The 22583-nt window shown below is 44.2% G+C and overlaps 1 protein-coding gene across 2 annotated transcripts; it reads right to left on the reverse strand.

The window, feature by feature from the left end:
- Positions 1-2091: 2091 nt before the first annotated feature.
- Positions 2092-22519, reverse strand: LOC144125013 (G kinase-anchoring protein 1-like). 2 transcript variants are annotated; one of them, XM_077658036.1, is made up of 10 exons: positions 21943-22519; positions 20171-20254; positions 19544-19621; positions 16264-16459; positions 12538-12671; positions 11204-11305; positions 9312-9375; positions 7928-7998; positions 5444-5515; positions 2092-2439 (listed from the first exon to the last, which is right to left on the reverse strand). In XM_077658036.1, the coding sequence occupies exons 1-10, from the start codon at positions 22114-22116 to the stop codon at positions 2416-2418; spliced, it is 999 nt and encodes a 332-aa protein (XP_077514162.1). In that variant the 5' UTR covers positions 22117-22519; the 3' UTR covers positions 2092-2415. The 2 variants fall into 2 exon arrangements, with proteins under 2 accessions (XP_077514162.1, XP_077514163.1); XM_077658037.1 differs by lacking the exon at positions 19544-19621.
- Positions 22520-22583: the final 64 nt, after the last annotated feature.

Consider the following 22583-nt stretch of genomic DNA (forward strand, 5'->3'; position numbering starts at 1 on the left):
CGCTGGTTCTCAAAATGCACCTCCCATTCTTCATCGGTTTCATTAACTCAGTAAGGCCACTTTCGCAACTTATCTCTATTTTGTACGGTGTCTAGGCGGCGACTGCTGGCCTCCATTCAGCAAGAGCAAATCACGTGGTTAATCACGTGACACAACTGGCGAGAGCGAGCGGTCGGAGCGGTGGTCGGCGCAACAGCAGAACGAACAGTAACAGCTGCGACAAGTCACGTGGCATGACAACACAGCTACACCTGTGGCAAGCCTCCAGTTAGAGGTCAAATCCAAGCGTCATGTGGCATTCAGATTTGCATGCGAGAAGTGGAGCTCTTTGCTCAAAAAAAAAAAAATTGCTTAAAATGCACTATTCCACACGTCCTTCAGTCGAGATGGACTTTCACAGTGACCGTGACCCATGGCAATTCTGCACAACAGTACTCGGCGCAACAGCGTCCGTGAGGCACTCTCGAGGCAAGCTAGAAAAAAGAAGATTGGAGGGGACTCTAAAGCTCCGCCTCAAGGATATAACGCGAATGCGTTAATGCCCATATATGCGAAATTTGCCATTCTCAACTTTACATCAATATGTCCCTGGGAGTTCCCATATCGCTCCTTGCGCAACTGCCTTGCGATGGCAGGTGCTACCACCGGTAAGGCTTGTGCAACCCAATTAAGTTGCTCTTCCCAAGCAAACCTATCGCGATCAATCTTTAAGTTCAATCCTTAAGGGCCACCTGCCATGGTAGTCTGTTTTCTCACAATCCGGTGGGTAGGTTGTGATGATGCCACAAGGTCACACGACCTAGGTGGCCCACCTATAGGTTGCTTCTCCAGCGGGTGGCCACCTGGAACACGCTAGGCTATGCCATTTTATTTTGCTCACAGCACCGACGCCAGACTTTCTCGATAACGGGGCCTGTAACGTTATCGCGTTAAAACATTGACAAGATGCTTCCTCGCCAGTAAACACAAACCGCAAGAGAGCTTCCCTGCACCTTTAGCTCACGCTGCATGGTATCTTTCCTACGCCTCCATCTGATGGTGCAGGAAAGCACTCTTGGGGATTCGGGTAGGGAAGGCATGACTCCTTCATGCCGACCTGCGCACGGCATAGCGATCTAATATGGCTAGGCGTTGCATGTGCGTCCTGTGCTGCACGTTGCCTCCAGCGGACGAAAAGGCGCATAGATGAAGAGTTAATACCCATATGTGCCAAACTGGTCATTCTGAACTTTACTTTTCTTCAGACATGGGGCACTAATGCTCTCGCATTAACTATATCAATGCTGCTTCCATGTAGGATGATGTGAGCATTCTCATACCCTTACTTTTCAGCTCACATTATATAATACTCTCTTTGCTGCTATCACTCCAGGTTTATTCATTCTCACGCAACAGATATTTTGACACACCTAGCATGCTCGTATATCCTTTATAGGGGCACTTCTGATTAGACAAATTTTAATGGTCCCTTGAAGTTCGTCTTAAAGGCAGTCTACTGTTTATTCCCATGTATCAGTCACCCTTTTTTTACAAAACAGCCATCCGAAATGGGGGAGGCGACGGAAGTTGATTTGTAGAACAGGGTTTGGGCAGCATGTAAGTATGGAAGGCAGCAAGAAGCAACATTTTATCGTCTTTGATCTACATTTGCCTCGGACTACTGGCCTTGTGACTATGTCATTACTGTCTGCAGCTTTGACGTATTGCTTATCCCACGGGAAACTACTGTAGTGTGCTGTAGAGGCATGTCTACCACCTCCTTTGGCTGGGAAAGGGTAGGATATGGGCTTATATTTGGAATCCTCTTCTTTTGGCCAGAGAGGGCTGTGAATTGGGTTGGGGGGTCAACTTGTATCCGGAGTAGACTTACACATGGCAATACACGGTAATCAGTGCTCCGACAGCCTGACCACTTTCAACGACGGACAGAAATAAGCCTTCCAGGCACTAAGAGTGCGGCTAGTATGTATATATGTGCATGCACACACCCAGGCTATGGGAGCAATGGGGTGTCAGGAGGGAGAGGATCCACTCTTTTGACATCACAAGTAAGCAAGCTGTGCTCTGCATTGTAGGTAATCGCAGACAAAGTCAAGTAGAAAACAGAAAAATGTGCTTTTACTCAACAATGTTCTACACATTTCCACATTAAATAAACCCGTGCAGCCATTTCATTTCTTACATGTCATAATGGACTGACACACCATGTAGTCCTCAATAAAAAAAGAAGTAACAATGTATGTACATGAGAACACAGGCAGCGAGCAAAGGAAGTAGCGCAAGCTTATGCGCAAATGGCAGTAGTAGCAATGGTTTGCACCTGGCAAGGCCCCTATCACCGATTTGTGTGCGTTTGCACCCATTACACAGTCTTGGCTTTTTGCAGAGAGATGTGAAATTTGGCTGCGATGAGTGTTACCGGGCTTCTTTCCTCCCACCCTGTAACACACACAAAAAAAGAAATGCATCAAAATGCATTGTAAAACCAAAAAATCAAAGAAAAATAAACACACAGCAGAGATTATGAGCAACAGCCTGTTCAGAGAGTTCTGTGCCTGTGCAGCATGATGCAACCAGATTAGACGCACCAACAGAAATGACCCAAAATCTTAATTACCTATGCCCTCCAAGAGGAAAACTTGGCAATGGATACTTCTCAAATTTACTTTTAAAAATTCTAGACTAACTCATTACCAGTGGTAGATTTAAGTATCAAATGTAAGCACAGAGTATCAAAAAGCCCCACTCGGCCTCAGTCTGTCTGGTACTGCTCACATTTAGGCGTAAGACACTTTTTTTTTTTTAATTTGGCAGACCTTCAGTGTTTATTTCAGAGTGCAATTGTTTCCTTTTGATGAAAATTATTTCTCATGCAAAAATTACTGGTTTTTCCCGGTTATATATGCGGCACCCTTGTGCACTCAAAAGTAGAATGTAGTTTATCCTAGCTTGTTTCTTAGCAAGGTCAGTTTATGCGAAAGTAATTAATGCACAAATAGTTGCATTGGAGTAGCGGTTGCAATATGAAATACTAGCACCGTAAGAAAAGTAACAGCATGTGAGTTAAGCGAGAGGACCATAAAGACAGAAGTTTATGTCTTAAAATTATAAGTGCCGCTAAAACTGAAATACTAAACACACACAAAAAAAAAATACTGAAAGCAAAAGAGGTGCCATGCACATATACACTTGCCTCGCTTAGGCAAGTGAAACCATGACTTTCTGTCTAGTCGCTTGCATGTCGTAACAGCTTTGTTTAGCTGTGATAAATGTAAATGTATTTGTTGCTTGCGATGTACTGCTCACTGCTCACCTCAGTCATGGAATGAAAGCAGCAAACGTTTCACAAGAACAAAGCTTCAGATTGAAAAGAAAGAAAAAGCGATCGTGGCCAAAATCCAGATGGAGCTTGATGACCCCAGTGATGGAAGAGCCAGAGCGAGTGGCTACGGAAGCTAAAACAAGGCACTTTTTCATGATGCTTATCTACAGTTTTGAGTCGATGGTGGATTGTTACAGCTACTAACGTTATTAGCGTCCCTACATATGCCGAGCGAAAACTCCTTACATAGATACTGAATAAAAATCTGAAAATATTCAGAAAGCACCACATTTTCATTCGCAAGATATGATTACTTGAGTACAGAGCCATCATTCCGGTTATTTTTGAGCGGCCGGCTGCATTTTTTGTGTTTCCTGAGTGGCAGCTGGGACACACTCGGCACGCTCCTGGCTACAAGCTGACGGACATGACGTCAAGCCTACTCTTCGCAGTGCCATAGGCAAGCTGGCTGGCAGTGTCCAGAAGAGGATTCCCCATCTCGTGCTGTGCTTATGAGGCTTTATGCTAAACTTGGGATGAACGCACGGTGTTTCCGTTTACGAGAATTTATGCTAAACCTTGGATGAGCGTGCGGTGTTTCTGAAACATCAAGTAGTGCTCCATGTATAATATCATACATGGAAGCCAGATACAACAGCAGTTTCTGCAGGTCAGGCAAAGCGTCACAAGCTTGCTTCTCCCAGAACGAGATGGCGCTCATTCCTCTGGTAGGATGTGAGATGGCACTACTATAGTACCACCTCTACAAAATAGTGCTTTTTTGCTTTGCCATCCCTACAAACGATGGGGATGTACAATTAATGACTGAACCGGGCAAGTAGTCACCTAAAGTATGCAACCACAAGATGCAGAAGTGTGGATATGAGGAGGCTGAAGGAAATCGACTGTACAACGAAACAAAAGCACGTCAAGCGCTTCCACTTTCGCGTAGTTTGTGCTGATGATAGCGTGCAACGGGCAGGGTTGACTTTTTGGTTTGAATAACGCGCTACACACTAACAAAACGACACCAGAACGAAGGACACAGGACAAGTGCCTTGCTGCCTTGCAGGGTTGACATCACATCCCATTTTGTCGGAGCTTTCACAGGAGGCCAGGTGCAGTGGTTTGACAAAAAATCATTAAAATAATTACTTTCTATTCATTTGGTTCAAAGAGTGTTGTTTTGGTCACTCTCAGTGCCACGGCTATTATTTCGGCCAGAAATCTCTGAAAATTTTTTTGTTCATTATCTCTTTAACCAAGCTAGGGCTTTGATAAGGTGATGAGAGCCTGTGAGCAGAACATAGTAGACAAGGCTTGACGAGGTAGCGGAGTCTCTCTGTCTGCATCCGGGGTATGTCTAAAGCAGCAGGGCAATGACTGAAAATGTACAACTGCTCTACTTAATACACCGATCTCATCTCACTGGGCTACTCATCTAATCTTTGTTAATTCTTACTTGTGCTCAATAGCTAGCAAGCTATGGCATATGTCTAAAAGTAACAGATTTTTTTTTGGTTTAAACTGAACTTTAGAAAAAGATTTGGCAGACATCTTTTTTTGTTTGTTTCAAGCAAAAACTCCAACCACCGCTTAAGTTTTGTAGAAGTTCCCATGCCTCTATCCCTCTATGCCCAAAAAAAACCTAACACGTTGAATTTCTCCTCCCAAAGTTGAAGGCTTAAGACCTACTCAGCAGCCTTCCTTACTTTCTAGTGAAGCTTCGGCCGTCACACAGACAGAAAAATTAATTTTTGCTTTGTAAATACTCTTCTGTATTCAGCAAGTGCGATCCTCAAAATCTGAAGACTGCTACAGCTAAGCATTTATTATTTTTAAATAGTAGGTACAAGGGAAAAGAAACCTTGCTTTTAATGCCATGCTGTGCACTTGTCATTGTGCCAGGGATCATTGCTACAAATTAGAGAAGCACTGCACTTTCTTGATGACCAATTTTTCTCTGCCTGACAGACACCTGTTCCTGCAGTAGGCATTCAGAAGAAAATTGCAACAAAACAATGCCAAGTCTCTGCACTGTCTATAACTCTGCCAACGAGTGCAAAAAAAAAAACTGGAACATAACTCCACCGTATAGTAATACACCGCCATGGTGCATACCTTCTTGAGATCTTGCTGCAGCTGGCGCACCTTTGAACGTTCTTGCTCCAGTGCAGCATGAAGTTCTGTGACCTGCGTGCCATATTGCCGATTACTAACAGTTGCCAATGAGACAAGTCAATATGTACACAGTCATCTATATCAGGGTGAACATGAACGTACTGCGACATCAACGAACTAATGGGCAAGAGGAGGTAGCACTATGTCCTGTGGTGGTTCCTGCCCTTCTTTTGCAAAAATGTGCACATTACTTTCGGTTGATGCCTTGCAGAGCTGTGGTTCTATTCCATTGTGCACTCCTGTGTTCACTCTAACAGTGGACAACACTGTATGGGCAGCACCCAAAGCAAACAAAATGCGGTTCGCTACTGCAACATTGCTGACATCTGGGCTACAGGTAAATGTGAAGTACACGTAACTGCGGAGTACAGGATGTCTCTAGCAAGATATATGTTTAAGGGGGGATGCGGGGATCGGATTGCGAAAATGGCGGGAAAAAAATCGATTTTTGGAAACCACGCGTTTCGGTATCTGCAATGCCTTATCTACGTTGTATCAAATGCTTTCGCTGAAAACGCACTAAAAGTGCCCGAAAAAATTCAATTTGTCAGTGTGCAGGGCGAGAAAACAATTAAAAATCGTGCAAAATCACCGCAGTTCGCGGAGCCATATCTAGTCTTTCCCGCCACTGAGCGCCGCCAACTTGGCATCGTTTGAAAGCTCAAAGTTCCGCCGTTATGTTTCTGAATTCTTCAGTTGTCACTATCTTGTAACAGTCGCACAAACACAAAAGAAGCATGGGTATGCCAGGGGTGGTCACATGGGCCCTCCGATGAAAGCGGGCCTCCGATTGGCTGCCGGCCTGAAAGACGACTCCCCATTGGTTGCTGCTGCGGCAGCGGGCAAGCTGCAACCACAGCGGACCGCTGTTTTCTGCTTTGCAAACCATGCTGGAGTCTTCATTTGACACACAGAATTCGGATTTCAGAAAGCCTCCAGGTTAGTAATGGATCGTCGCTCATTTGAAAAGAAATTTTCAATGAAGCGCACCTAAGCGCAAGCTTCCGACGGCGAGAAAAATATGGCAGCCAGCAGGAGAAGCGGAGCACCCGAATGAACATACGGAAAGTGCCGCGCTATCTTGCATTACGTTACTCCAGCAGCGAAGCCGAAAGTCGCCCTGCGCCATCGACGCCGATAACCCAGTCAACGGAAGACGCGCCAACGGAGTCTCTTGCACCTTTGCGTACGGCCGTGCGAATCTGTAGCCGAGATCGCAGCGTTGGAGGAGACGCCAGCAGAGACAGTGTGCTCTGTTTCTGGCGCATCGTGCGACACGGACACGCAGCCTGCGAGTGAGCCCCAACCGTCGACGAACTACAGTGGGGTAGCTGAAGATCCACCGGTCGAATCGTCGCCCGAACGTAGCACCATTCAGGTGCGCCTCAAGTCGCGTTTCGTGTCATTGGCAGTGACGGCAGAAGCGCAGGCATGCAGCGTTCGCGACTCCCTTCGCTCCGACTCTGACCACGGAAGATGTAGAAAAATAATTTCAGATGACAGAAGGTACACAGAAGCCATCTTCAACAAACATATTTCTGAAAACCAAACAGCACATCGAGAATAGATTCACTTTTACAGGTCAAAATGCCTGCCTTTTTTCCTGAAAAAGTTTGACCTCAAGCTATGACACGAGAGACAACTACCACTTCTTGCCTTCCAGCTCATCATTAAGACTACCCTCGTCTTGTAGGCACGTAATGGTCTCACTCCTTTCTTTACCAATCCTTTCGGGGGGAACAGTTGGCACCGTGGACAAACTGAACCATTCTGTCATAGCTAACCCAACCGCTGCAGACACGTCACACACGACTCTCCATGCTACCACAGATTCTTCTTTGAGGTTCTCAACAAGGCAATCTTTGCTTACTAAGAAGCTCCTTTCAACATCAGCATTGGCGTGCTACAAGCATATGGCGACATTCAAAAAATATTTAGTAGCAGCTCTCTGTGATAGTCTGAACGTAGGTCAAACCACAAAGAATTTAACCCATACTATCCTCTATCAAAAAATTTTCAATTTTACACTGCATATCACGCACTACATGCACTTATTTCGGTTTCGACGAGGCCTATGGGATTGACAGGACCCACAGATGAAGCGGTCTGGGCAAATTCCCCAGACAACGTAAATTTGATGCCACAGTAGAGCACTGTGGTGCCTCACCTAAGAGAACGAAAAGTACAGATACTGTGGGAAATTCCAGAACATAGCTGCAGTCTTTTATTTAACAGCCTAAAAAAGCAGCATGCAGCAATCCTTACAGAACAATCTAGGATCCGCAGAACTCACCCCATGAACAGCCAGAATATACTGCTCCACAAACAGCAAGCTTTACAAGATGTCACACTTCATACTTGTGCAAGGTATGTACTTCCCAGTACACCTACTTCCCAATGAGATGGCAAACTAATCCAACCAACCTGTTGAGTGAGTTCATCTTTGACCTGCGTCACCTCCTCAAAGTCACGTAGAATTTCTGCCTTGTCTTGCACTGCACACACAAAAGGCATTCAAATGTAGATTACCTTAAGTAATATGCACTCCTTACGAGAGAAAATGTCAGGATGACCACTTTTCCAAAGGATAACTTCAAATGTTCTTTGCCTCGGAAAAAAATACAGGTGACAGTGAACGCCGATGAAGCAAGCAAAAGGTGTCTAAAGAATAAACAGAGTGACTCACAGGTCACAAGAAAAATTCACAAAAACAAACTCCGTGAAAGCTTTGCCCGAGTGTGCTTAACATACAAAGCCCGGACATCCGTAGTGGCCTCACAGTTGTAACACAAAATTTAATGTCGCAACTCAGATTGCTAACCTGAGGCTCTTCCTGTTGTTTTCAGACACACAAACAAATGAAAGTCACCCACCATGTCCTGCCCCACAATCTCATTCACTAAAAAGATCAAATGAATCCCACTACACTAAAAGCCAGCATCAGTGCTCCCAGAGCCAGAGAAGCGCTCGTCAGGTAGCACCATGTCACTATGGGACAGGTGCCCTCGTTAGTGTAAAACACCAAAAAATGCAGCTTTGAACTTGTTTTTGAATCCTGATTTCATAATGAAACTTTTCACGAAGTTTGGTTGTTACCTGCGCAGTAGAAAAGGAGAAAATGAAGTCTTTTCTCAAGACGGTGGTGTGCGTTTGCCATCGAAAGCGCCTTATGAACAGTTTTTCCAAGACCCGACCGGCGAGTGGGCAAGAAACTAGACATATTGTGAATGTCCACATTAGAAAGTTTGGTTCCCGTGCTTTCTAGTCATGGGAAACCTCCTATTGAGAGTATACCATACCAATAAAGAAAAACTTAGAATGAAAGGCATAATTCTGGACATAGCAACTGTGAACTGGCTCACGAACAAAAAAAAAACCTTGCATTGGTGGAAACACAGTGTGTGACCTTCCAATGCTGTTTTTATGGCTCCAAGAGTCTCGCTAAGCCACACCTCGTTTTGGCTGTGTTAAATACTGGTTATTTATCTTTTCAGCCAACCAAGCAACCAAGCAAAACATTTCACGAGCGCAGACAAGGGTGCTGGACAGCTCTACAGCTGAAAGCAAAAACAGTTGAAGCAGTTGCCACAGGGCACCATTACGCTAGGAGGGCCCAACCTATGCAGCAAGGCACTTGGTTAATTACTTTTGGCCATAAAAATAAATACTACCATGTCCTGAAGTCTTTCTGAGAGTCAGAAAGTTAATCACTAGGGGAAATAAAATTTCATACTAAGACTGTGTACATGACTGGCAACACAATGTCGAATTGCAACTGCACAGTATCGGAAGATAAAAGACTGCTCACTTTCGCCTTGAGCCAGTATGTTGCACAGTTGTCTGTTGCGGAGCTTCACCACCTTCAACTCAGCCTAGAAACAAAGAGAAAAGAATTGACTCATTGTTCCACCATGTACCATCACAAGCCTTGCATACCAAACAAATTCAGTAGTATACTGCTCAAGAACATGGCATCAGCCACCGGTTTTTCTTTTGCCACACTTATGCCAGTTTTACAACACTAAGCGTACACACAGGTGCACAGGGTAAGCACAGATGCAGAGCAGGCACAGACTTTACACTACCAGCTCGCAACCATGTGTGTGCGATGTGTGAACTCGCAGAGAATACCAGCCCTGCCATTGAAGTGGCTCTCTTCTAGCTTTAATTCCCCTTTACTCAATCAAGTTTTCGGTGGCGGCTTGGCTTATTGAGGCCGGTGTTGCAGCAAGTGCGAATGAATTCCAAAAAAATCAAGCAATGCTTTTGGTGAGTCTGAAATTTCAGGCACTCTTACACATTGGCTCTATGAGGCATGTCACAGTGATCATGTCACAACTCATGGTGCTATGGGTACGATCCCAAAACTAAATAACCGTCAAGTCAATGGAATTCACCTCGCCCACCGTGTCCATAAAAAGCTCGTTAGGTTAAATCGAATTTTAAGATGATGCTGATCTGTTTCTTAGAAATCAAGAGGATCGTACACTCAGAATTTGTCCCTCAAAACCAACAATTTTATTTGGAGGTGCTGAAATGGCCACGCAGAAGTGAGGCGCAAAAACATCCAGCCTTGTGGAATTCCGGCGAGTGGTTCCTGCATCATGACATTGCGCTCGCGTACACGGCTCTCAGTGCTTGTCTTTTGGCTTCAACGCTAGTGACTACCTTGACCCAGACACCCTATTTGTCAGATTTGGCTCCCGCAGATTTTCTTCTGTTCCGTCAAGGTACTTGAAGGGCAAACGTTTTGCCGATGTTGATGAAGTCATACACAATGTCACGACGGTGCTAGCAAGTATCAAAGAGGCTAAATTTGCAAGGTGCTTTCAATAATAGAATGGAATTTGAGAAGTGCATTAGTACTAATGGAGAGTACTTTGAGGGTGATTACAGTTGTATTTGAAAAAAAGTTATATTCAATAAGCAAAAGTAAAGACCATGCTTTTTATCAAGAAATTCCGGTTACTTCTGGGTCCCCCCTCTTATATATATATATATATATATATATATATAAAATTCCGTAACAAGCGCCCCCACCCATGCAAGGAGCCCCCCTAACTTCAATGTTAATTTCACATTCTGTGCCATTCCGGAAAAGCCCCCCCCCCACCAGCATGCCCGCTCCGTGCCCATATCACGCACCGCTCACCTGCAACACTAGTCTGCCCCCTCCAGTTCAAGAATCCAATCCAATCCTGCTTTTCAAGCTATTTGCATGCATGTTCGTCATGTGCCATTTCTCGTCTTGTTTTGGCGTTGAACAATGCAATCGCTCGTTGAGTTCTTCGAGCGGGAAAGAACGGCAGGGCGTTTTAAATTCATGTGTACTGCACTTTTTTTTTCCCGGCAGTAAATGTCGGCTCCATTTTGAATTTCGGCCCCATTCCGGGATAGCGTCCCCCGCGCCTACTTTGCCAGTAATTTTGATGTGTGTGCGTGTGCGTGTGTGTTGTCACGGGTCATTCAGACGACGCAGGTCAACGACACAATGGGGGACCAGGACCACAGAAGCAGGCGCCAGAGACAGGCCAAGCGGTCGCGGCCGGGCTCACGAGCGAGTTCTGCCGAGCTTCTACCTCTTCACCGTCGATCGGCACCTCGCTTTTTGATGATGACGTTAAGTGCAAAATCAAGAGAGAACAATAACACACACGACAATATTCCACCCAAACTTCTGCAAGTGCCCTTTGTACTTACAGCCAGTGCTTGAATCTGTTGCTTCAAAGCCGCTATTTGCTCATCCTTTTTTTCAAGTTCATCCTGGAACTGCAAGGTCCTCGCATGTTCTGCTAGAAAAGGCTGAACATAAAAAAGAAAGTGAGCAAAGGCATACGCATGGAAGGTTACAGCAACCCATTAAATGCTGCCTCTGAATACTTTCTAGCTACATTTTCACCTTGCATTTGCAGCACTACACAACACTCTAGTCATGTGTGTTCAATATGGTAAATATTTTTCCATACCCTCAGGGTAGTTGCACGCAAGCAAACAAGGCCATGTGGCAATAAACATACACAATAATAATAAGAACAAGGCAAGAAGACATACAAAGAAAAAATGTAAAATGCAGCCAAAACAAATGAAAACAAGTGAACAAACTGCATAGAGTTACTGATGGTGACGGGCCTCCCAACTACCCAGCATTCAGTGCTCACCTGCATACTTGCGTCAGAGGAACGACCATGTTCTGTGCGTTGCATGCACAAGGAACAAGACAATGTTCTGCGCCAGTAAGTGCGGCCACAGTTTGATACCCCTTGTCACACGGGCCAATGCTCATAGAACTCAATGCAGACCGGAGGCTGCCACATGGGCACTTTAAAGCGCAATCGATGCTAATCCTGCTTGACTTGATCCCTTTTCTCCAAGCTTGATTAAGGTTTTCAAGCACAAATAGCAATGCATAAATGAACTGATTAAATGGCATGGCAGAAAACCTTTGGTAGATATACACCTGCTTATACAAATGCACATTTATGTGTTATCTCAACATCACACTCCACCGCAGGCACTGCGGCACTGTGGTAGAGTGTGATGTTTCTTTTTATAGCTCTGCGAGGGCATGAGCGTCAATGCCCGCTTTCGATTGTGCACAAAAACCTTAATTGCGTTTGGAGAAAAGGAGTCAAGTCAAGCAGGGTTAGCATCGATTACGCTTGGAAGTGGCCATGTGACAGCCTCTAGTCTGCATTGAGTTCTATGAGCACTGACCCGTGTGACAAGGGGTATAAAGGGGTATAGAGGGGTACCATGTGCCACCAAACGCACATGATGGCAACTTCTCAATGAGAAAATGCCCATGTTGCACAGGATGCTTCCATCATGCTCAAAAACCTTGATTCAGATTGACTTCAATTAGAATCGAAAATGTCCCCGTGACAAGGCTATAACACTGTGAGTGCAGCACCATTTAGCACTGCATGTGTTTTTATGGCCCATGTGAATATTAACAGTTTTCAGGTGTTCCCGTACAAGCATGCCTATTTCACGCTGTTTTCCGAAAAATACTTCTGCACACTGCCTATTTTTACCTGCTTGTTCTTGAGCTCTTCCATTCTTTGTTCCCTGGAGAGAATACTTTTGGCATCCTTTGCAACTTGTTCAAAGATGGCCTCTCGGGCTGGTGAAGGTGGCCTTTTTTCATTGTTTCTTGTGTCCAAAGTATCTGCGTAGGCAGGCAGAAAGAAGTACCAATGAAACACAAGTATCAGCTGCAGTCATTTTGATAAAAATTAGGCGCCAAATCAAAAATTAGGTGCCAAGACTAATATATTTTTCTTAAAAATGTAACCCAGGAATCACTGAGCTACTATAGCAAACAAGTAACAATGCAAGTTCAAATCAAAATATTACCAGCCTGGCTTGGCGTTACCGCTACACATCAGACTGCTTCAATCAGCGTTCAGTACAACACAACTATCGGAACTTGAGATACCAACTTCAGTTTCATGCAGCCTGAAATTTATTACATCTGAATCACAATAAATACCAACTCTTTGAATAACTGGAATGTGGTTTGCTCAACTCAGCTGAATGGGACTAAAACGAAAACTACACTGACCATAAGACCAAAAACGGTCACACGCTATTATGCCTCCAGAGTCAAAGTACACGAAGTAACAGAACATATCCGACCTTTTAATGACTTATACTAATGCTAGGATTCCAATACAAATTATTACCATTTATGCCAGCTTATTAACATTGGTAATTAACCATGTGAAGTGCACAAAAACATAGCAACATGTCCCCCCTCCTTGTTATGGCTGCCGTTTTCCTCATTTTTGCAGATCTGGCTAATGAAATTGAAACTGGTTTTCCAGGAAAGGAAATGACGCAGTAACTGTCTCACATATCTCCGTGGACACCCAAACCCCCAAACCATGCCATGTGAGGGAAGGAATAAAGGAGGGAGTGAAAGGGAAAAAGGAAGAAAGAGGTGCTACATGTAGTGGAGGGCTCCAGAATAATTTTGACCACCTGGGGATCTTTAAGGTGCACTGACAACGCACAGCACATAGGTGCCTTTTGAGTTTCGCCTCCATAGAAACGCGGCCGCCGTGGTCGGGTTTGAACCTGGGTACTCCGGCTCAGTAGACGAGTACCCTAACAATTGAGCCACCAAGGCGGGTAATATGGCTAATGGTTTGAGTAAGACAAATGGACTGTCCTTTCAACTACTCTGCATTACAACAGGCCTACCTATTTTCAAAGAACTTAAATGTGCATGTGACAATCCTCCCAAGATAGTGACAGGTAAGAGTAAAATTAAACGAAAGATGTCATCAAGTTTTAGCAGTTCAACAAATGAACAATCGAGGACTTATGTGGAAGGTGTGTGTTTGATGCACAATGCCCTTGAGTGGCCATTGCTTTTCTAGTAGATACAAGCTTTTCCCTGGCTTGGTGCTCAGCTTTTATGCGGTGTGTGTTTGATGCCATATGCCCTAGAGTGGCCACTGCTTTTCTAGTAGATACAAGCTTTTCCCTGGCTTGGTGCTCAGCTTTTATGCAGTGAAATTCTTGGAAAAATAGGTCATTGGCCCAACCTTGTGCTGGCCAAGAAAATATGTTGCATATGACACTCTTTGGCTAAGGTGCCCTTGTACTAAAATAATTTATCAATATCGGAGGAGCTGGACGTATGCCATAAATGGCCATGCCACTTAAGAAACTTAGTTACCCCATCAGCAGCAGTTCATTCAGTAGTATGCAATACGAACTCTTTATGCCAAATAATTTTATAAAGTCACAGAGACTCTGACAAACTTCCGATTTATTTAAAGATATGATGATATACAGATAATCCTTTGTTGTTTCCACATGAGTTCTATTTAGAAGGTGGCAGGGACTCAAAGGAAAATATTGGCAGTGGCTTAGCTCGGCTATGCCAGGATATACGTAGCGAAAGCTAAGGCATAGCTTGGTTAGCCTTGGTTAATCTTGATTGCAAGTATAGGTTAGTCTGGCTGTCTGGCTAGTTGTTGTCACGTGGTTCGTCACGTGGTTGGTCACGTGGTACAGTGCGAGCACGATGGGAATGCGAGCACGATGGGAATGCAAGCACGGTGGGATGCGAGCACGTGAAAACTGCGAGTTCGTGGCCAATGTAGCCTTCGCTACAAAACAATGATAGCTTAGGAACAGCTCTTCACTGGTCACAAAACTGGTCCAAAATTTTTCATGCTGAAAGAGAGTCTGCCACTACAGGAGATGCCACTGTTTAGTTTGAAAGCAGCAAAGTGCAGCTCTCAGGCTGCTATCCAACCATTTGGAGCTATTTCACATTGACGCTAGCAGTGCTCTCAGGTCCTCATCGTTAGTTTGGCTGCTTGGATGCAGTCATTTCATCCCTGTGACTGCGTGCAAAAACAAGCCAAGGAACTCATCATGGCCACCAAATGCATGTGTGAGTAACAGCACTTCTTTTCCCTACCATTCTGCAAGCTGCCCCTCCCTGCAGGGTTGACAACATGCTCTCTCACAACTACATCTGAAGAATAAAATTGCACATGCTTATCACCTGGGCAATAGAAACTGCTTAAGTATAAAACACCGTATGCCCCTCAAATGCCTGGTGTGTAGTGTTCTCATCAGTATTTGAGTGAATGCTTCCCATCATGTTCATCTTTACCAAAGCAGTAAACTGTTCCTGGATAGCTGCTGAGCAAAGTGCAGTGTCATGAACTTTTAAGCCCCACTAAATAGTGCCCCACCTTCCCCAGAAAGAAGTGTGTGCCCTCCACTCAACGTGGTGCAGTGGCATAGCCAATCCAGGTGGCGTAGAAAGCACAATAGTGTTAGTGTTAATGTCCATGCTCCCGCAGGTAGCAGGGTGGTGTGATGGTCTGCCATTATGTTCCAAACCCTGCGGGAAAGCCATTTCAACACGAGAAGGCAGATTGGAGGCACCCCTCCTTCTCCCGGCGGTGGCTACACAATAACTTTTCAGTCGGATAACAAAGCACACTGTGCTCAAGATGAGAGTGACTGGCCCTCTCCGGCTCATATATTGGGTACGAGTCGAAACGAATTGGAACATTTTACGTCAGCGGGATCATCTGATCGCCGCTCCATGAATAGCGTTGCAAACGGCGCAGAAAAAATAGTCGCGCAACTCTGCTCAAATAAAGTGTTATATGGAAGTTCTATGACCAGTAAAAAGTACCTAAGGACTGCAGACTTCTACTGTGCTTTACCTATGCCTGTAAAAAATCACCAATGAACTTATCAGTACAATCAAACTAAAGGTAAATGCACCTTTACAGAGTCATCTAGACAATTTTTCTGTGCCATCTTCCCTTTGCACACACTGCAACGTGCCGTAAACTTGCAGCAATGCATTTCTAGCAAGCATTAATTGAACTAGACACACAAAGAGATGCCAACGTTAAAATACGAGCAATTGAAAGGCTAATCCTTGGAAGTAATTTTCTTTAACTAGACCACCAGCATGGTTAAAACAATTCAGCACAGACACTTAAGGCTGCTTACGCATGAGAATATCAAAGCATTACTATCCATGTGTGCATTGGCACCCACCCATACACACACCACCCACATGGACACACACATGTATGACACCACCCCCAACGCTGTAGGGCGGTCAGGTTCGAACCCGGGTACTCCAGATCAGTAGACGAGCGCCCTAACCGCTGAGCCACCGCGGTGGGTAAAATGGTTTCCCATTGGAAAACCAGTGCTGCATTTGCCCAATCTAGATACATGTAAACTACGCAAGGTCAGCAGATGCTTACCCCGGCTCTCTGGTTCAACCATATCAGAAGAAGAGGAGCCACCGCCTAGCTGGTTGAACTTTTCTAAGGACATGGTCGTCGTCTTCTTATCTTTCTTGGCTGTGACATTCTTCTTTTTGTTCTTGCTGCCACTTCCACGACCTGCTGCAGCAGCCACACCTGTCACGGCAGCTTCTTTCTGCTGCGCCTCATAGAACTGCACTCCCAGACACCCACCCAAAAGAGAAGCAAATGCGCCACTTATGCAAAGACCAAAGCACAAGACCGTGGCACTAGAATAGGTCAGGTGTATGAACGCAAACGGCTGGCGCGGTGCGCCGCTGCTCGTAAATATGTGAGACCATTCGGGTGGATTCAAGCAGAACATGGGCAGGGTGAATGTGCGCACTGCTGGTTGCTAGCCTTATTTTCTGAAGGCCACTTCAGCCTTAGTTGCAATAAACCTAACACCTTCTGGTGCTATACATTAAATTGTCGTCGTGAAAAACGCGTGGCATAAAAAAAGCTATTTGGTCGCTATGAAAGATCGAATTGGTGCAGGCTGTAACAGCAGCTACTGTTTGACAGTATTCCGAATATTTTAATCTCAGTATATTAGGATATGATGCGAGCGGTATTGCACCTAATTATGCAAAACACCATCCATAAAATTTCAGACAGGGAACTTCGGAAAGTTGGCATCCAGAAACAAGGTTTTCGTGTAGTATTGACTTTTGCTTTTGCTTGTGGCTGTCCCACACGGTCATTTCTGCATAGGTTCCAGGAGCTGAATTATGCATACATGTTTTGAAAAAAAAAAAAAAATGCTGAATAACCATTTATTTCATACATGTGTACAATGTATCACAAAAAATGCTGGCCATTACAGGTTTCTCGTAAAAAATTGGGCAAAACTTCTGCAGCTGCTTTGAGACATCAGGTTTGGATTATGCTATCTTCCATTTAATGCACTCAAAAATATGTTGCAGAAAAAAATAGAGACAAGTAAAAAATAATGCATTAAACAAGTTTAGTAACTTTCCCAGCTGCTGTGTTTTGTCTTTTGCATCGCCTTTTCATTACTTGCAGCCCTATCGCATTCTCACTGCTATGTAGTCATGCAGAAGACTGGCCACCATTTCTCATTTGTGATCCAAACAAGGAGAAGAAAAATGGTAGCTTTCAAACATGCTTTTCACTGTCAACTCATAGGCATTCTTTTGAAAAGTATGCTTTTGAAATTTAGCCTCCACTGCTTGCAGTTGGCAAAAAATGGTCCAACTGGTGCAATAGTCCACCTCGAGTTTTGCGTTGAGCTAAGGTACATCTTTTCCGAGCGCATGCAGTAGGCTCTGCAAAAAGGCATTTTCCACATCTCGAGCGTGCCGTGAGCGGACGCAGACGGAATGCGTGAAGTTATTTTGAACGATACAGGGATCTCAGTCAGGTACCTGAAGCTTTGACAAATCAAGAAGAAATTTAAGTGGTTAGGTTAGAATGTTTCCCAACTCCAAAGTCCAGCTGGCTTTATGTTTTCAGATTTTCCAGTTGGTCTTCAATTCTTTCACACAGCGGTACTGTCCAGTTGGGAACAGCGTACTTATTTAATAGGCTAGAGTCTGATTCTCAGAAGACAAATAGCTCCCTTAATAGCCATGGGCAGATTGCCATTAATTTAATTAGAAAAGAAAGCTAAATTCTTGAACAGCTCCCAGTGCCTGCCCAGCTGGGTAAACTTTCCCATGTTACAGTGGGCCCGTGAGGCCCACTGTGTGTAATTGCAATTTGATGTTAAAGAGTGCAATGAATTCCCAAATTATAAATAAAGTGTCACATATTGGAAACTGGAAATCCAGTTGCAGCCTGCACAGTTACCAACCAAATCAGAAAACTAATTTGAACTTGAAAACCTCAACTCAAGTAAAACACAGTGCCGCGAATACAAATATATCTCCAAGTCAAATTAAGAGCTCTTACTGAAATCACAGTGACCCCAACTGAAATGCCCAATAAGACCGAATGGTTATTTTCTACTGGTTTTGAACATCGCACTGTATTTGCGTATTTACGTATTTACGCACTGTATTTACGATAGTTTTCACAAAGGCCCGATTGGTATCCAAAGCCCGCTGATATCCACAGCTTAATGAATGAAACAGGCAACTACCTCAGCTTACGCCACAAACCACATTCAGTGGTTTCAAGCTTAAGCACTTTGTTTTTCTCATCAAATAGGTTTATTCTGCTGCCAATTAACCTTATAATCCCGAAAAAGTTTAGCGCACTCACGACGAACGACAAGGTAGACAAGACCACACAACCTTGTTGTTCGTTGTGAGTGCGCTAAACTTTTTCGTGATGAATTACCAACTAGCTCAGATGTTGATCCTTCTTAACCTTATAATGGCTATTTGGTGTGGCAAATACACCCATGTAATTAGTGCACAATCTCATTTCTTTCAAATAACAGGAAAAAGTTATGAGTGCAGGAGATTGCGGAAACACTACTGAGTAATACTTTTTTTTGGAGGATCCAATCGTGCGTGTAATCTCGAATTTTTGTTTTTTTTTCAGTTTTCTGCAGAGGAAAATAATACATGGGAAGGGAAGCTGGCAGCTGCAAGCAGATAAATCTAGAGCGGTAGCTGCTACTCAGCAGCACATAACATGTGCTACTTAACAGGAAGTAACCGCGGCACAAAGTTTCTATACCCAGCCGACAACGAGCACCAAAAGATGAAATTAAACTGAACAAATGATGTGCAATGTGGCAGTGAAGGCCAGCGTTTACTGTGTGCTCTTTGCGGCAGCCCGCGGCAGCAAGTCCGATCCTCACTCTTGCCACTTGTGCTCCATGGCAGGATGTCCCCGTTCACACACCTAACCTATTCTAGCACCATGCATAAGACTACGAACTATGCTTCGAGTTGGCTACCAGTGAGGCTGTTGCACTGTCACTCATGGCGCATCCACCTCAGCCATATGTGCCGCTATTAGAGTGGATTCATTTAGCCCATGTTGAGCTGTTTAAAACCACCTTGAGTGACATCACACATACACACACACACAGGGAGTAAGACAGACCACCATTGGCAACAATTGCCAATATGACAATAACTATGCACTAAGCAGTTTCTTACAATTACATATCTAAGTCACCATGCTGCCACTCTTGTCTACTGCCCTTTTGCTTGCAGCTGCTTACAATAATTCCGCCCTCATGTCATTAATAGGCACAGACCATAAAGATCACAAAGCTGGTGCCAGGAACCGCAGTTGTATGGGACAGAATAAAACTTGCCTCCTTTTTCTCTTCATAATCCAGCCGACTTAGCAGCAATGCCTGTTGAAGGTCCTGCTCATAGGCATCTGACACAAACTGTAAAAGTGAATAAGTTTGTGTCAGTGCATGCCAATGCTTTATGGCACAAGAGACCACCCATACAGAAAAAAACATAAAAACAGAAAGTTAAGATTTTTTGAGGCCAATGTTGCTATGGGAATCACGAATGAGAAGCAGTTATCGCTGATCAATATAAATGAAAAAGGAGCCAAACATGCTGTTTTAATGACGACACTTGATGTATCCACCGTAGACATCTCTCCCCTCTTCTCTTAGAGTGGGCACAAGGGCAAACTGTGACATGCTTTAGCTGGCACTTGGTGGCACTTATACCAGTGCCAGAAATTACAGCGGTGCATCTCATTCATCTGCCACACAGTAAAGGTAGTCTTGATGGCCTAGGCAACCATTTTTCATGCTCTGTGCACCTTCAGCTGCCATGAAGCTTCTTGCCATTACAGAGGTTAACTGCGACAGTTGAGGTCAACTTCGAAACAGCGAACACGCATGGTGCTAGTACGGCATTCCTGATGTAACATATACAGAATGCTAAAAAAAAAGGCAAACATCATGAAGGCACTAGACCTGGTCATCTCTCTTCTTCCAAGATTCCCAGTCATCACCACGTCCCTCAGGTTGGCCTGCCTGAGCAGCTGGCTTTGGCTTTGCCTGTTTGAAAGTATATGAAAATAATATTACCTTTAGATCTAGAATCATTCTAAAGCATGAAGGAAAACCTATATCTCTGTGATCCAAAACAAAGTGCCAGTTCACTATAGTTAGGAGATTCTCTTAACCTCTTCACTACTGACCTGAGAACGAGGCAAGAAAACTTGAAGCTCGTTTCAGAGTGTTATTAGATGCCTTATCAGTAATATATAAAAAATAAATTGTGCAGGAACTTTAATATTTTCTAGCAGAAAAATTCCATTCACAAATGTGGAATTTAGTTGTGAACACAATGAAACTTGCAAAAGCAGATTAGCATTTATGTTTTAAATATGTAATACAACAATTAAATATAACAATAAAATAAATACACAATAAATAAATTTAGACAACACTCATCAGTTGCTCATGCTGCGTGAGCAGGAAGCCATCATTTTGATGTTTTTCAAGCAGTGCTTCAGTGGACAGGAGGCAGTACCTCTCAGACAGCAGATGAACCATGACCTGCACTTCCAACGTCGCAATATTTTAATGCTGAATAATGACTCATTGAACCGTAAGGTGCATCTGTCAACAAATATGGACGCTGGTAGCGAAGAGGTTAAAGTGGAGTAGATTTCAATTAGGGACTATTGCTCATTTGCATCTGCTCGAGCGTAGCCATACAGCTGCAAACGAAAGCAATACAGCTCTGAAACTTTGCAGTTTTAGGTATAGCACTGCTGCCATTTCAAGTTATCAATTCAACCCTGCCCTGACAGCCACTACCCTTCCTAATTAGCTTAGTTGGTAGAGCGACTACCCGAAACAGGCAATTGTCCCAGGTGCAAGCCACAGACCAGAATAACTTTTCATCAATTGCAAAGTTTTTGAGAAAGCTATTATACACTGTACGGCTATGCTCAGGTAAATTCTAATGAGTAATTACTCCCTAATTGATAAATAAGAGCAATTGATAACTTTCACTGTAACTGCACTATGTCAGTTAAAACAACAGCACAGGAAACTGAATTTAGATGTGGTGGAACAGCCCTACTTGCACAAACTATGCCAGCAAATGCCGTCAGCTGCACCCATTCTGCCACATGCATGATAGTTACAGTCACAAAGATGAAAGACAATGGTAAATAAAGAACTTTAAACAGTAGCAAAGGCATTCAAGAACACCTTGACTGTGCAATGTTCATCATCAGCTAAGTGTTTTATGCTAGATCTTACCTACAGTGTGATAATGAGTCGTTCATAATGCACCTGTCTACTAAGGGCTTATAGTAATTTATTAAAAACCTGAATGAAGTCTAATGCTTACATATCGTCCTTCATACTTTAAATAAACTGGGAGGCATGTGCAGACGCCAAGTATTGTTCATGCACTAAAGAATTAGGTGCATGGGTGTTTGAGCATTTCGCACTGGTACGAGCACACACCCACTGCACGTAGTACTGCCAAATATCTACGGCCAATAAAAATTGCATTTCCTAGTAGTAGGGGTTGAATCCTATCGCGATTATAGATAAAGTGCGCTGAAAACGCTCTGTACAACCAACAATCGTAGCCTGCAGTACATAGCAGTTCGGTCGAACGATGCCGCTAGTTACACAAATATGTAAAAATAACAATACGGTAAAAGCACGGCAGCAGTGCGTTTGTATTTAACATTAATAGAAGTACTGAAGGTAGAGCGAACCTGGTTTTCCGACGGCTTCTTTTTCTTCTTGGGTTTTGGCTTGGTCGTCACAGAGTTGCGATCGCCAGCTGACGCGGTCGTGGCAGGCTGCGATTTTTTCGAAGGCTTGGGCTCCTCAGGATCCTCGCCTTCCACTTTCAGGACGGCGAAACGCGACGGCAGGATAGCGGCCATTTCGCCACAAATCGGCTACTGCAGTGTGCACGAGGCAAGAATAATCGAACAGGAAGAGCTCAGAGGCCCAAAATGCTAACGGCGCACGATTCTCAAAAGCTTGGTGGCGAAAAGTGCAACGGTTCCCCCAAAGTCCGCTGACAAACGCCACGACCACGCGTCAGAAAACGCAGCGCAATTTCGTTCTCTTCACTCGCGATCGCGTGCAGAGGACGCGTGCGATGAGTTAACTCAGTTTAGAGTTCGAGATGCACTCAGCTGGAAAAAAAGAACGGAAGTGGTATCACACTATTTATACAGTTCGCGTATCTTTCAAAACAACGTGAACAACCCCAGCGGCTTCAGCATCTCAAATCCTGAAACACCTGACCAACAACAGCGTACGACAGCCGACGCTAAAGCTAAAGGCGCTCGTGTACTGTTTCACGTTCGAGTTTCTTGACAAGTTATTTTTAAATTTAAAATAA

The sequence above is a fragment of the Amblyomma americanum genome, chromosome 3 (genome assembly GCF_052857255.1).
Source record: "Amblyomma americanum isolate KBUSLIRL-KWMA chromosome 3, ASM5285725v1, whole genome shotgun sequence".
Classification (NCBI taxonomy): domain Eukaryota; kingdom Metazoa; phylum Arthropoda; class Arachnida; order Ixodida; family Ixodidae; genus Amblyomma; species Amblyomma americanum.